Raw genomic sequence first — 13,515 nt, forward strand, 5'->3', positions numbered from 1 at the left:
TTTACTGCTCTTCGAGATGCTTTCAAACAACCCCTACAAATTCCAGAAGTTAGGTCTGGACTTTTAAAATTTTTTTACAGCTTGTTTCATAATTTTACTAGAATATTTTGAACATTACTTACAGAAGACATTTATTATATTCAAGATACTGATGTAACTAAAAATGTGACCATCTTGACAGCAACTTAAGTTCACCTTACATTCACAGAAGTAACTCTTGACTATATCAGAACCACTGGATAATGAGCAAATACTAAGCAGGAGGGAAAGAGGGATTAAGTGCCAGCTTTAACTCAATGGTAACACATTGACTGCTAAATCAGAAAGCTCTAGCCTCACTTCAGAAAGGTGAATGTGTAATTCAGGCTGACATTTCAGTGAAGGAACGTTAAATCATTGCAGATGTCTTTTGCATGAGACAGTAAAGCTACCCTTTCAAGATTCCATGACACTTTGAAGAGGAGGAGGAGGAGGAGGAGGAGGAGAGTTCATCTGGTGCTCTAACCAAAAGGCAACACTACTCTTACAGTTTGACTGTGGACCCTTAGTGTGTGCAAACTAGTTTCTACATTATCCTTGTTTCAAACTTCATCCACATGTGTCTAATTCACTAATACTACTCTTCCAGGAATACTCACCTTTAAGACGTTATGCCCTTCTTGTGTTTCATTTACTTTAACAGCCACTTCTCCAATCCCTACTGTCCCGAGCTCCAACTTATTCCACTGGAGCCCAAGGAAAATGCCACTGTGTTGCCAATCCACCCATGATTGAAAATTTCTTTGAGACGATTTTTGAACCCTTGTTTTCATTGCACGCTGATGCAGCATGAAAGCTAAATGCTAAGGTAGACTAAAGATCATGAGGCAGAATTCCTTATTTTATTGGTCATAGAGTCACAGAGTCAGAAATATACAGCATGGAAACAGACCCTTTGGTCCAACTATTCCATGCCGATCAGATATCCTAACTTAATCTAGTCCCATTTGCCAGCACTTGACCCATAGTCCTCTAAACCCTTCCTATTCATATACCCATCCAGATGTCTTTTAAATGCTGTAATTGTACCAGCCTCCACCACTTCATCTGGCAGCTCATTCCTTACAAGCACCACCCTCTGTGTGAAAAATTTGCCCTTCGATCCCTTTTGTATCTTTCCCCTCTCACCCTAAACCTATGCCCTCTAGTTCTGGACTTCCCGACACCAGGGAAAAGACTTTGTCTATTTATCCTATCCATGCCCCTCATAATTTTATAAACCTCTATATAGTCACCCCTCAGCCTCAGACGCCCCAGGGAAAACAACCCCAGTCTATTCAGCCTCTCCCTATAGCTGAAATCCACCAACCCTGGCAACATCCTTGTATAGCTTTTCTGAACCCGTTCAAGTTTCACAACATCCTTCCAATAGGAAGGAGGCTAGAACTGCACATAATATCCCAACAGTGGCCTAACCAATGTCCTGTACAGCCACAACATGACTTTCCAACTCCTATACTCAATGCTCTGAACCATAAAGGAAAGCATACCAAAAGCCTTCTTCAGTATCCTACCTGCGACGCTACTTTCAAGGAACTAGGAACCTGCACCCCTCGATCTCTTTGTTCAGCAACACTCCCCAGGACCTTATCATTAAGTGTATAAGTCCTTCTCTGATTTGCTTTTCCAAAATGCAGCACCTCACATTTATCTAAATAAAACTCCATCTGTCACTAATCAACCTTTGGCCCATCTGATCAAGATCTCATCAGGTATTTGTAAACATAAAGGGAAATTTAAATTAGACTGGAAAGTAGGACGACTACATGGAACTAAGCCTGAAGTTCACATCGGGTTGAGGAATTATTTATCTTCCTCTCCCTCTTTCTCCGAGGCTTCATTCTACTGAAGATGCCCTTTCCTCAAGAGATGGCCCACTTGATTACTCAAGCCACCCTGCGCAATGACCTCCTTCACCATTGCCATTTGCTGCTGCTGGAGCTGTTACACTGCCATTCATACTAAAAAGTATGCATTGTTCGTCATATATTCCATCATGCATATGCAGACACAACAAGTGACATCACCTGGCTGTGACAGAACACATCACAGGAATTATTTGCACATGCATCCATGACAACACCACATTCTGTGCACAATTATACCATCAGTGCCTGCACCACTGACAAGTGGTTAGGAGGGGCAAAGTAGAGGCTGGGCCCCCAGCAAGTGAGAGACAAGAGCCAGGGATGGGAGCAGTGGAGGACCTACACTGAGAATGTGGAAGGAATACCTGCACAGGGGTGGATGGAGAGGCCTGCATCAGAGCCGGCCTTCCTTTTGTCAGGGAGAGGGAAAGAGAGGGAGGCTGCTAGTACAGAATCAAATAAATTATTATTCTTTTTTCATACAGGGAACGTTATTTTACATCCTGCAGCGTCATCTTTAGATGTTGTTTCAGAAATACGTGATTTTCTTTCTGTGCTTTGTGCCACCTAGAGGTGACAATTATAGGTGACTCCACATAGTCACTCATTCCTGTCTGTACTTTGTTTTCACCTTCTGTCCAGTTTCTTCCCAAAATGCATCCTCTGTTATCCTCCATAACTACTTCTACTATCTTAAGTTTAGCAAACCTGTCTCCCTTTGTTTCAGCCTTTGTTAGCCTCAATGAACATTGTGCAGAGAACATATTTTATTTATTGAATCCCTATAATGCAGATAGAGGCTATTCGGCTCATTGAAGCTGCACCGACCCATTGAAGAGCATTCCACCCTATCCTCACATTAACCATGGCTAATTCACCTAACCTGCATATTTCTGGACACTGCAGGGCAATTTAGCATGGCTAATCCACCTAACCTCCACATCTTTGAGACTGTGGAAGGAAATTGGAGCGCCTGGTGGAAACAAGGGGAGAACATGCAAACTCCACACAGTCACTCATTCCTATCTGTACTTATTTTCACCTTCTGTCCAGTTTCTTCCCAATGTGCATCCTCTGTTACCCTCCATAACTACTTCTATAATCTTAAATTTAGTGAACCTGTCTCCCTTTTTGCTTCCTGTTCTCTGCTCCTCACCAGGAAATTCTGAGGGCCTGTCACATCATCCTTGAACAGAAGTCCAACCTGTTCCACAGGAGATGTGCAATATTCTTTGTTCTAGTCCACACAGGTTGCCTCACTCCGCTCTTTTTGTATTGTTGCCAGAGTTTCAACTTCTTTGCTTCCAATTCTAACTCTTCCCCTCTCCAACTTTTTTGTAACTCTACGTCCCACTTCTTTCTATTGATATCTGCTCTCAGCCTACCAACTCTTACACCATGACTAACCCTCCTCCCACTCTACTTCCTGTAAGGGGTCTCCTCCATCCTCCCAGTTTCTTTGTTTTGGTTAAATCTGTTCTGATTTAATTCCATACCATTGCTCCTGACAAGTTCCCCCCCCCCTTACCCCACAACTGAAAATGTCCCTCCACTTTGGCTGACAAAGCTCTTGACTGCACCCATTGTATTTCCACCAATTCACTTCTCATTTCTCCCTCTGTCACAGAACCACATTAGGGTCGCATCTGCATCCCAGTTCAATAACCTTCATCTATTTCCACCACCTGTCGCATGATATCACCATCAAGCATATTTTCCTCTCCCCCTCAGAATTTCAAAGAAGTTGTTCCCTCCCTGAAACTTTATTCAACAGTTTCATCACCTCCAATGCCTAACTTACTATTAGTTTAGTTAGCTAATTGCTATTTGTGGAACCTCATTGTTTGCATTTGCATGGCTTACAAAAATTACAATACTTCAAAAGTACTTAATTAGGTGTGAAGCACTTTGACTTGCCCTGTCAATTCATTCTTTATAGAAGGCAGTCAAAACATAATGGGAGAGTATTTAATAGCCTTTCAAAGACAAGGAGGTGGTGGCACATAATCAACGTAAACAGGGAGTCCCAAATTATAAATGTTTGTGTGGGAGTGGGAATTTAGCAAGGGCAGAGTATTTAGGAGTTGGAGTGGATAAGGATCTCAAGCTATTCTGATTACTTGTGGATTTTTAACATGGAGGTGGGAAAACCAGTGAGAAATGCATTGGAAACTGAGCAAATCTAAATACCTACACAAATTTGTCCACATCTTTTTCTGCAAGTATATTAACATTCTAGGTGCCAAAAAATGAAGTTAGATTTGGAAATTAAACACAAATTTTAAACTGGTGACAAAAGAAAGTCTTAACGTCTGTATCTGATAAGACAGAAAATGCACACATTGGGTAGAATTTAGTCCAAAAAGGAGGTTGTCTTTGGGCAGCAAGTCTTCTGCTTTGCGGAAGTCTGGCCATATTAAATGCCAAGCTGTTGGTCAATCAGAGGCCAGCAGTTCTCAACTAGAGGTAGCTCTACCAGGACAGGATTGCACTGACCAATAGCCATCTTCAGTCAATGACCCTGGATAGGTGAATGAGGGCAGAATGGGAAATCACAGGGAGGGATCAAAGGGTACCGGGGAGGAATGGGGTCAGAACAAAAGGCAGATAGCTGCTCTCAGTGAACATGCGCCTTTTACAATGTTAGATCCTTTGATCAATGTGAGTGCCTTTGAATTTTCTTCCCGGAAGTGTACAATCAAATATGACAGGGTTTGCTTTTTTGGGCTCCACAAATGGTGACTGCTCCATCTGCTACTGGTTGAATACCAGGTATTGTGGGATGAAGCCCTTAAGTGAGTCACTAGAGTCTCAAATATCATCAAGAGGGAAGGTCGCCCCTGAAATTTCCTGTGCTAGACATAATGAGGGTCAGAAGTCACATAACACCAGGTTATAATCCAACAGGTTTATTTGAAATCACAAGCTTTCAGAGTGCTGCCCTTTATCAGGTGACTACACCTGACAAAGGGGCAGTGCTACGAATGCTTGTGATTTCAGATAAACTTGTTGGACCATAACCTGGTGTTGTGTGACTTCTGATGTTGTCCTACCTAGTTCAATATGGTTACCTTCACATTATGGCAGACATAATCAAGGCAGAGTTGGGAAGATGGTGCGATCCCCACCCTGTACTCTTTAATCTAATTAAAGCATACTTTGGACTTCAAACTCTGCTGAAAGAAAGGTATTAAATTCTACCCATTGTCACCAGTTTGTAATATTTTCATCTTTAAAAAGATTGTACTTAATTGGTTAGTCCAATTGAAGAAACAAAAACATCTCCCCACAATTAATGTCTGTGACAAAAATTCAGCTTACCGTGTACGTTGAGGTGGAAGTTCTTATCCACTTGTCCAGCAATGTTTATTGCTTTACAAACATATTGTCCTGTGTCTGAAACCTACAGTGTAAAAAAAACAGAAAAAAAACTATTTTGTAAACCTTCAAAAATAAAATGGAGATGATGCAATTTTATGATATTTAATATTTTATTATTGATCATGGTTGCATCAGTTATCAATTTACACCTTTGCAATATAAAGCTAAGTAAATATTACTGAGCATACTTAATTCCTTATTTTCAGTTGTTCAATTTTCCATTTGTACTGCCACTCCAGAAAACATAAACTGAATATTACTTAAATCTAGGCTTATTGATATTACTTAAATCTTGCAATTCGCAACAAGAAAAAAATGAACTACTTACTTTTGAAAATAAGCAACCAAGAGATCCTTTAGGATGTTAAGATATTAAACAGAACACAAATTGAAAGCAGAATTTGCAAATTCAGAACTTGGTTAATAGGTTCAATCTGGTGAAAAGACATTTTAGAGCTAACATCAAGAAATTCTTCCACACACAGCATCACCAACATGTGCAACTCATTAGGAAAGGACTGGGTAGAAAGTGCCAGAACCGTTCTAAGACAAAGTACAATAGATGCTGGAAATCTGAAGTAAAAAGAGAAAATGCTGGAAATACTCAATCAATTTGGCAACATTGGTGGAAGAACGAGACATAATTAATGTTTCAAGTGAATAATCCTTTATTAGTTCATCAATCTGAAACATTAAAACTTTTTCTCTCTCTCCACAGTTGCTGCCTGGCTAGCTGAGTATCATCAGCATTTTCTATTTCCATTTGCAAAAATGCTGGATATTATGATGAGGGTTTTTAGTTTTGCGGATGGATAAACAAAGGAGGCTAAATGTTTTTGCTTGATCTGTATCTTTACTGTGAAATTCATAATTTGAATTCACCTCTTTTCAATATCAGTACTACTATTTTCATATCTAATCTGAATTCACTAATTTAAAAACCAAAAAATGCAAATACTGTAAATCAGAAACAAAAGCGCAAATAGCTGGAAAAGCTCAGCAGTTCTGGCAGCATCTGTGGAAAGAAATTAGAGTTATCATTTCGGTTGAGTGACAAGAGTATTCGATTTTCACTGGCATTAATGGCTCGCTGGTGAAATGTTTGTCTATAAAAGTGAAACTTTTACTAAATCTTGCAATAGCTTCAGTTATACATGGCATTGGTGAGACGACAGTTGGAGTACATTTTACAGTACTGGTCACCATACTTACGGAAGATATTAATGGCTTGGAAGCAGTTCAGAGAACATTTACTAGACTCATACCTGGAATGAGGGGATTGCCCTATGAGCAAAGGCTAGGTAGGCTAAACTTGGATCCTCTGGATTTTTAGAACATAATTGAAACTTACAGGATCCTGAATGGAATGTCTCAAGGATGCTTTCTTTTGTGGGAGAAGTTGAAGTTGTAGCTTAAAATTAAGGGGTCATCCATTTAAGACAGAGCTGAGAAAACATTTTTTCTGAGGTTTGAGTCTCTTTGGAATTCCCTTCCTCAAAAGTCAATGGATCTTTAGGTATTTTTACGGCAGAGGTAGATAGATTCTTGATTACCAAGCAGATGAAAGACTATCAGGGTTATGCAAGAATAGAGAGTTGAGGCTAAAATCAGATTGATGTTATTGAATGGCAGAGAAGGCTCAAAGGGCTGAGTGAGTTACTCTTGTTCTTTAGTCAAATGTTGTTTCTGTAGCAGTTTATTAATTACACAGAATTAAAAAAGAACTTGTCCTTAAATCAATTTGAAATGATTGTGTCTTGACTGAAGCTGGACTGAATTGAAACGGGTAATTTAATGCTGTAATATGAATGTTTAAACATGCCTGGTCTATCTAAAAATGTGAAGATGAGAAATTACCACTGGAACAAAGAAATTAGCCAGACATTATAAAAGCTCTTCATCATGGTCACCTACAAAGACACTGGCGTTATTATCCTAACCAAACTGACTAAAGCAGAGACATCAACTACATTGTTCTGTGCTAAGGCAACGTAGAATAATTACTCAAACCCCCTCATCCTTCTCCTTCTAGGAGCTTGTTCTGCACTGAACAGTTTCTGCTCATTTTCTTTGTCAATGTTTGGTCTCAGGGCTTAGGTTAGTGATGTGTGAAAAATCCTCACAATCAGGACATTCTTTCAGTGCCTGCCACACCATTATCCTGTTAACATTAGTAATCTCAAGTAACTTTGAAAACTGATCACAGTTCCAGCCTGTAGATTTTAATCAGCATCTAATGTGAAATTAATTGATGATCATTTTGGGGCGGCACGGTAGCATAGTGGTTAGCACTGCTGCCTCACAGCGCCAGAGACCCGGGTTCAATTCCCGACTCAGGTGACTGACTGTGTGGAGTTTGCACGTTCTCCCCGTGTCTGCGTGGGTTTCCTCCGGGTGCTCCGGTTTCCTCCCACGGTCCAAAAATGTGCAGGTCAGGTGAATTGGCCATGTTAAATTGTCCATAGTGTTAGGTAAAAAGGGGTACATGTAGGGGTATGGGCGGGTTGCGCTTCGGTGGGTCGGTGTGGACTTGTTGGGCCAAAAGGCCTGTTTCCACACTGTAAGTAATCTTAAATGATGTTTGAGAGGGCAGGGGAGGGAGCATTTGTACGTCGACTGACGTCATGATTAAACTGTTCTGCATACTTCAGGCGAACAGTCCCTGTGGGTATGTTAACACATTCACCAAAATGTGTCTTACAGCATAGCCAGGAGCAAAGTTCTGCAAATGCACTGTGGAATAGCAGTTTGTTAAGAAAAGAACAACTAAAGTGACAAAATAATGCAAGTTACATATTCTAATTTTGGGACCTTTATATCTATAACATAATCGTAAGATTATTGTGTCATCTGCTTTCACTTTGTACTTTTTGCTTTGTAAAGTCTTACCTCTGCACCTGTGATCTCCAGCCTTTGCCCATTGGCAAGAGTACGAATATTGTTGGATTCTGCGATTGGCCGCCCATTCTTAAACCAGGTGATGACAGGTGGTGGTACAGCATTTGATTCACATTCCAACGTGACTGTGTTTCCAGTGCGGATACTGATTACTTGAGGAGAATCCCCTGCACGATCCTTAATGGTTGGAGGAACTGTGTGAAAACCACGGTATTGAAAACTGTAAATGTGACTCAAGCCATTTTACTACTTTACTCCAAAAGGAAAATAAAATGTAAAGAATTTCAAATTACTGTCAATCATTTCATTGCTTAAAACAGATTTAAAACATTTGGAGGGAATCAATTTTGAGCAGTCTTCTCAAAGGAATAATAGCAACATGTTTCACTTGTCTATTGAACATCATAGTGGAGGTCACAATATATTTGCAAAACAATAGGAGCAAAGCAATAATAAGCCAAAAAGTGCTAATTAAACAATTCCAAATTTTGGTTTTAAAAACCTGTATGTTGGATAGGAACACAACCGAAACCACCAGTCCATGATTATTAGCAGAAAAAATGTCCCAAGGCAGGTCACAGAGGAATAAAGACAATCAAGTTTATGGAAGACATTCTAAAATGTGGGGTTCACAGGCTGAAAATTTAACCACGAAGAATAGGATGAATGGAGGGGCAGTGTGCATAAGAGGCTAGATTCAGAGGAAATTAGAATTTAGATAATGGTGACTCTAGCATTAGCCACAAACAGACTGAAGATAACAATGGGAGTGCCTTAAATTCTCTCCATCATGAAGATCATCTGTGCTTCCATCTCCTAGGATCACTTTTCACTGCCGTCCTTTTTATGAAGATGGATTGAGAATAGATAGCAGAGATATAAACTAACAGAAATTCAAGTCTAGGAATGTAGGAAAATTGGAGATGATGTGACTTAGTGAACAAGGATGATGAAAGGCAACAGAGTGTGCTAATTTAGTGGTCTTTACCTTCACTGGCAACAAAGAAATCCATAATTGGATTTCAGTTGTTGTTAGTGGTAAAAGTGGAGAGAGAAAGGAGAATAGTTAGTTGTGTAGAGAAGGAGCCTCTGGTTGTCTTTGCACTCCAGGATGATCCTACAGTAGTAGATAGCTTTGGTAGGAGTGAGGGAGGTTGGGTGGAACATTTATCAGAAATTAGACTTGAAGACAGATGGCTGAGTTGTTTGAAAACAGGATGCATTGATGTTTGCTAATTTTGGATTTGGAGGGAGAGTGATACAACAAGAGAAGTACTGATGTTGGCAAGGTTCCTGTTGCTGGGCAAAAGGATAAAGATAAAAGGTGTGGGGATGATTGAGAAATTTGACAGATAAAAACAATTTTGTTTTCAAATTAAGAATCAAAACTATGATTGTAAAAATATAGAGCATGCAATGCTAATTATCCTGCTGCAGTTACAGAAAGAAGCACGTTTTGAAAGAAACAAAGCTGGGCTTGTGCACTGGGGAAGGAAAAAGCAAGTAGTCAAATTTACTCATTAGAAATCAAGACTGTAGGAACAATAAATAGATATAGGAAGGTGAAAAATTTTAGTTTTTGTGCAAAGGGGAAAACATTACATCAAGAAAATTTTAATTTATTGATTGCGACAGAAGTATGGATTAAAGAAACAGGAATTTTTAAAAATCTGTTCTTCACTTGGTTACTTGACTTCTTTGGGGTTATGATTGAGGTGGAGAGGGCAGGACTGGCTAGATAGTCAGAATGGAATTTACTGACTATAGTACCAAGAGTTTTCATTTTCCAAAGCAGAATGATTTAAGATATTTTATACAAGATATATTGATGAACTACATGGCTTTGCAGAGGGCCAAATATTGTGGTTGTTGCTGTACTCTGATTAAACCAGTCAATTATACATCTTTAAAATAAATGACAGGCACAATTATATAATAATGCTGGTAGGCTGACTGGCATACTATACTTGGGTATATTTCTCTAATAAAGTGGGAGAAAGGGGCTCTTTAAAAGCACAAGGCAATCTAAGTGAATATTAATTTAGTTCTTTTGTTTACCCATTTCAAAGTTATTAAAAGATTGTTCATTGTGACACTTTTTAAGCCAGTCCACATTTTATGTTCCTGTTGAAGATGCAAGCATGAAAATTGAAAATCATAAAATATACATATACAATTTCCTAAAATGTGGTTTTCATGACTGTCATTTTTGACCAGAGATACATATGAGAAAATCACCTCCAGCATACATCTAGTTTTTCTTATTTTGAATAAACATTTCAACCTGAATTATTTAATCAACAATCTGTATTTGATTATTTAAATTGGAATTGGCTTCCTGATCAAAATCGGAGTTGAACCAATCACAAGCAGATTGTCAACAGTTTGTACAAAAGAGCAGCTTCATTATCCTGGGTCGCACAGCCAAAATATTTATATTACATTAGAGACTGATATAAAAACTATAAGCTGCTCTCTCTGCTAAACCTGGTTTGTTGGATATTTCTCATTACAATGCTTGTAAGAGGCCAAATGAGTGGATATTAACATATCATCTAAAATCTAATGACTCAATTATTTTGTTCAATGTTTCAAAAATTACTTTTCTCCATCCAGTTATTAATCAGAAAAATATAAATTTGAACCCATTCAAACTCCCACTCTGAATGTAAACTGAGTGCATGTTTATTTATATGAGGTATGAATGAGCCCTGGCAGCACCCTTGTAAATTTTTTTCTGCACTCTTTCCAGTTTAGCAAGGTGACCAAAACTGAACACAATATTCCAAGTGTGGCCTCATCAATGTCTTGTACAACTGTAACATAACTTTCCAACTTCTGTACTCAGTGCCCTGACTGATGAAGGCCAGTATGCCAAAAGCCTCCTTCAATGCCCTGTCTACCTGTGACTCCACTTTGAAAGAACAGTATACCTGAATACCAAAGTATTTCTGTTCCAACACACTCCTTAAGGCCCAACCTTTCACCTTGAAACTCCTACCTGGATTTAATTTTCCAAAATGCAAGACCTCTCACTTATATATATTAAATTTCATTTGCCAATTCTCGGCTCACTTTCCCAGCTGATCAATGTCCTGCTGCAATTTCTGATAACCTTCCTCGCTGTCCACGATGCTGCCTATTTTACTGTCATCAGCAAACTTATTAATCATGCCTTGTACATTCTCATCCAAATCATTGATATAGATAATGTTATGAAGGTATAGGTGTGTACTGTACTTTTGAGAGAGTCCATGTGCCTATCTACACGGACCTAGATAGGCGCAGTGTGAGGAAAAATTAAAGAATGTAAAATTTGGTTGTGAAACAAATAGCTGGAGCTGCATTACCATAGTACACAACAAATTCAAATTTGACCAATCAATTTTAATTATGTCACAAGACATCAAAATCTAATCAAATTTGAATGTTAATGTTTTGATGACATCAAACCAATGGATGGTCCAATGTTTTGGAGTATATAAAATTGGCTATTTTGAACAGTTAGCCAGAGCAGCAAAGAGCACCAATGAGAATATGGCCTGCAAAACCCCTTTCTGAAAGGTACCTTTTCACGTGAAATTTGTAAAGCAGAAGACCGAAGATTTGAGTTATAGAGAGAAGTTGAATAGGCTGGGGTTGTTTTCCCTGGAGTGTTGGAGGCTGAGGGGTGACCTTTATAGAGGTTTATAAAATCATGAGGAACATGGATAGAATAAATAGACAAAGTCTCTTCCCTGGGGAGGGTAAGTCCAGAACTAGAGGGCATAAGTTTAGGATGAGAGGAAAGATATGAAAGAGATCTAAGGGGCAAAGTTTTCACACAGAAGGTGGTACATGTATGGAACAGGCTGCTATAGGAAGTGGTGGAGGTTAGTATGTTTGCAACAGTTAAAAGGCATCTGGAGGGACATATGAATAGGAAGAGTTTGGAGGGATATGGGCCAGTGCTGGCAGGTGGGACTACATTGGGTTGGGATATTTGGTCGGCACGGATGAGTTGGATCGAAGGATCTGTTTCCATGCTATATGTCTCTATGACCCTAAAAAGACAAAATACTTGTGGCTGCTGAAAATCTGAATCAGAGTGCTGGAGAAACTCAACAGCTCTGGCAACATCTGAAGAGAGGGAAACAAGGTGAATATTTTGAGTCTGGTATGACTTCTTCAGACCATCAGAAATGGGCAAACATGTCAGCAGAATGTCACTTTTTGAACATGATTAACAAAATGCTAATTAAATTTCTAGATTTCGTGACTAATATTCATTATTTAGGGTTCTGTCTTCATAACTACTACAGTTGACTGGCAATTGAAACTGGTTATTATATTTCAGACTCAAGGCCTGTGATCAGTGGTGTGCCGAAAGGAATGGTGCTGGTCCACTGCTTTTCCTCATTTATATGAATGACTTGGATATGAACACCGATGGAATGGTTAGTAAGTTTGCAAACGACACCAAAATTGGAGGTGTAGTGGACAGCAAAGGTTACCTCAGAGTACAACAGGATCTTGCTCAGATGGGCCAATGGGCTAAGGAGTGGCAGATCGAGTTTAATTTAGATAAATGTGAGGTGCTGCATTTTAGAAAGGCAAATCAAGGCAGGACTTGTATGCTTAATGGTAAGGTCCTGGAGAGTGGTCCTGAACAAAAAGATCTTAGAGTGGGGGTTCATAGTTCATTGAAAGTAGAGTTACAGGTAGTGAAGAAGGCATTTGGTATGCTTGCCTTTATTGGTCACTGCATTGAGTATAGGAATTAGGAGGTCATGTTGCAGCTGTACTGGAGATTGGTTAGGCCATTAATGGAATACCGCATGCAATTCTGTTCTCCGTCCTATAGGAAGGATGTTGTGAAACTTGAAAGGATTCAGAAAAGTTTTACAAGGATGTTGTCAGGGTTGGAGGGTTTGAGCTGTATGGAAAGGCTGAATAGGCTGGGGCTGTCTTCCCTGGAGCATCGGAGGCTGAGGGGTGACCTTATAGAAATTTATAAAATCATGAGAGGCATGAATAGGCTGAACAAATGAGGTCTTTTCCCTCAGGATAGCAGAGTCCAAAACTAGAGGGCATAGGTTTAAGGGGAGCAGGGCAAAATTTCAAAGGGACCTAAGGGGCAACTTTTTCACTCAGAGGGTGGCATGTGAATGGAATGAGTGGTGGAGGCTGGTACAATTACAACATTTAACAGTCATCTGGATGGTATTTGAATAGGAAGGGTTCAGTGGGATGTGGAAAAATGGGGTTTGGATTTATTTAGAATATCTGGTCAACCTGAGTGAGTTGAACTGATGGATCTATTTCTGTGCTATACAACTCTATAACTTTA

At 39.4% G+C, this 13,515-nt stretch overlaps 1 protein-coding gene across 3 annotated transcripts in view; it reads right to left on the bottom strand.

The window, feature by feature from the left end:
- Positions 1 to 13,515, bottom strand: part of hmcn1 (hemicentin 1) — a 597,300-nt gene that overhangs the window by 152,838 nt on the left and 430,947 nt on the right. For all 3 annotated transcript variants that reach the window (XM_072573640.1, XM_072573638.1, XM_072573641.1), the window contains 2 exons: positions 8,178 to 8,380; positions 5,229 to 5,310 (listed from right to left, as the gene is read on the bottom strand). In XM_072573640.1, coding sequence (XP_072429741.1) covers positions 5,229 to 5,310; positions 8,178 to 8,380 — 285 coding nt within the window. The remainder of the gene's footprint in view (positions 1 to 5,228; positions 5,311 to 8,177; positions 8,381 to 13,515) is intronic.

The sequence above is a fragment of the Chiloscyllium punctatum genome, chromosome 7, assembly GCF_047496795.1.
Source record: "Chiloscyllium punctatum isolate Juve2018m chromosome 7, sChiPun1.3, whole genome shotgun sequence".
Taxonomy (NCBI): domain Eukaryota; kingdom Metazoa; phylum Chordata; class Chondrichthyes; order Orectolobiformes; family Hemiscylliidae; genus Chiloscyllium; species Chiloscyllium punctatum.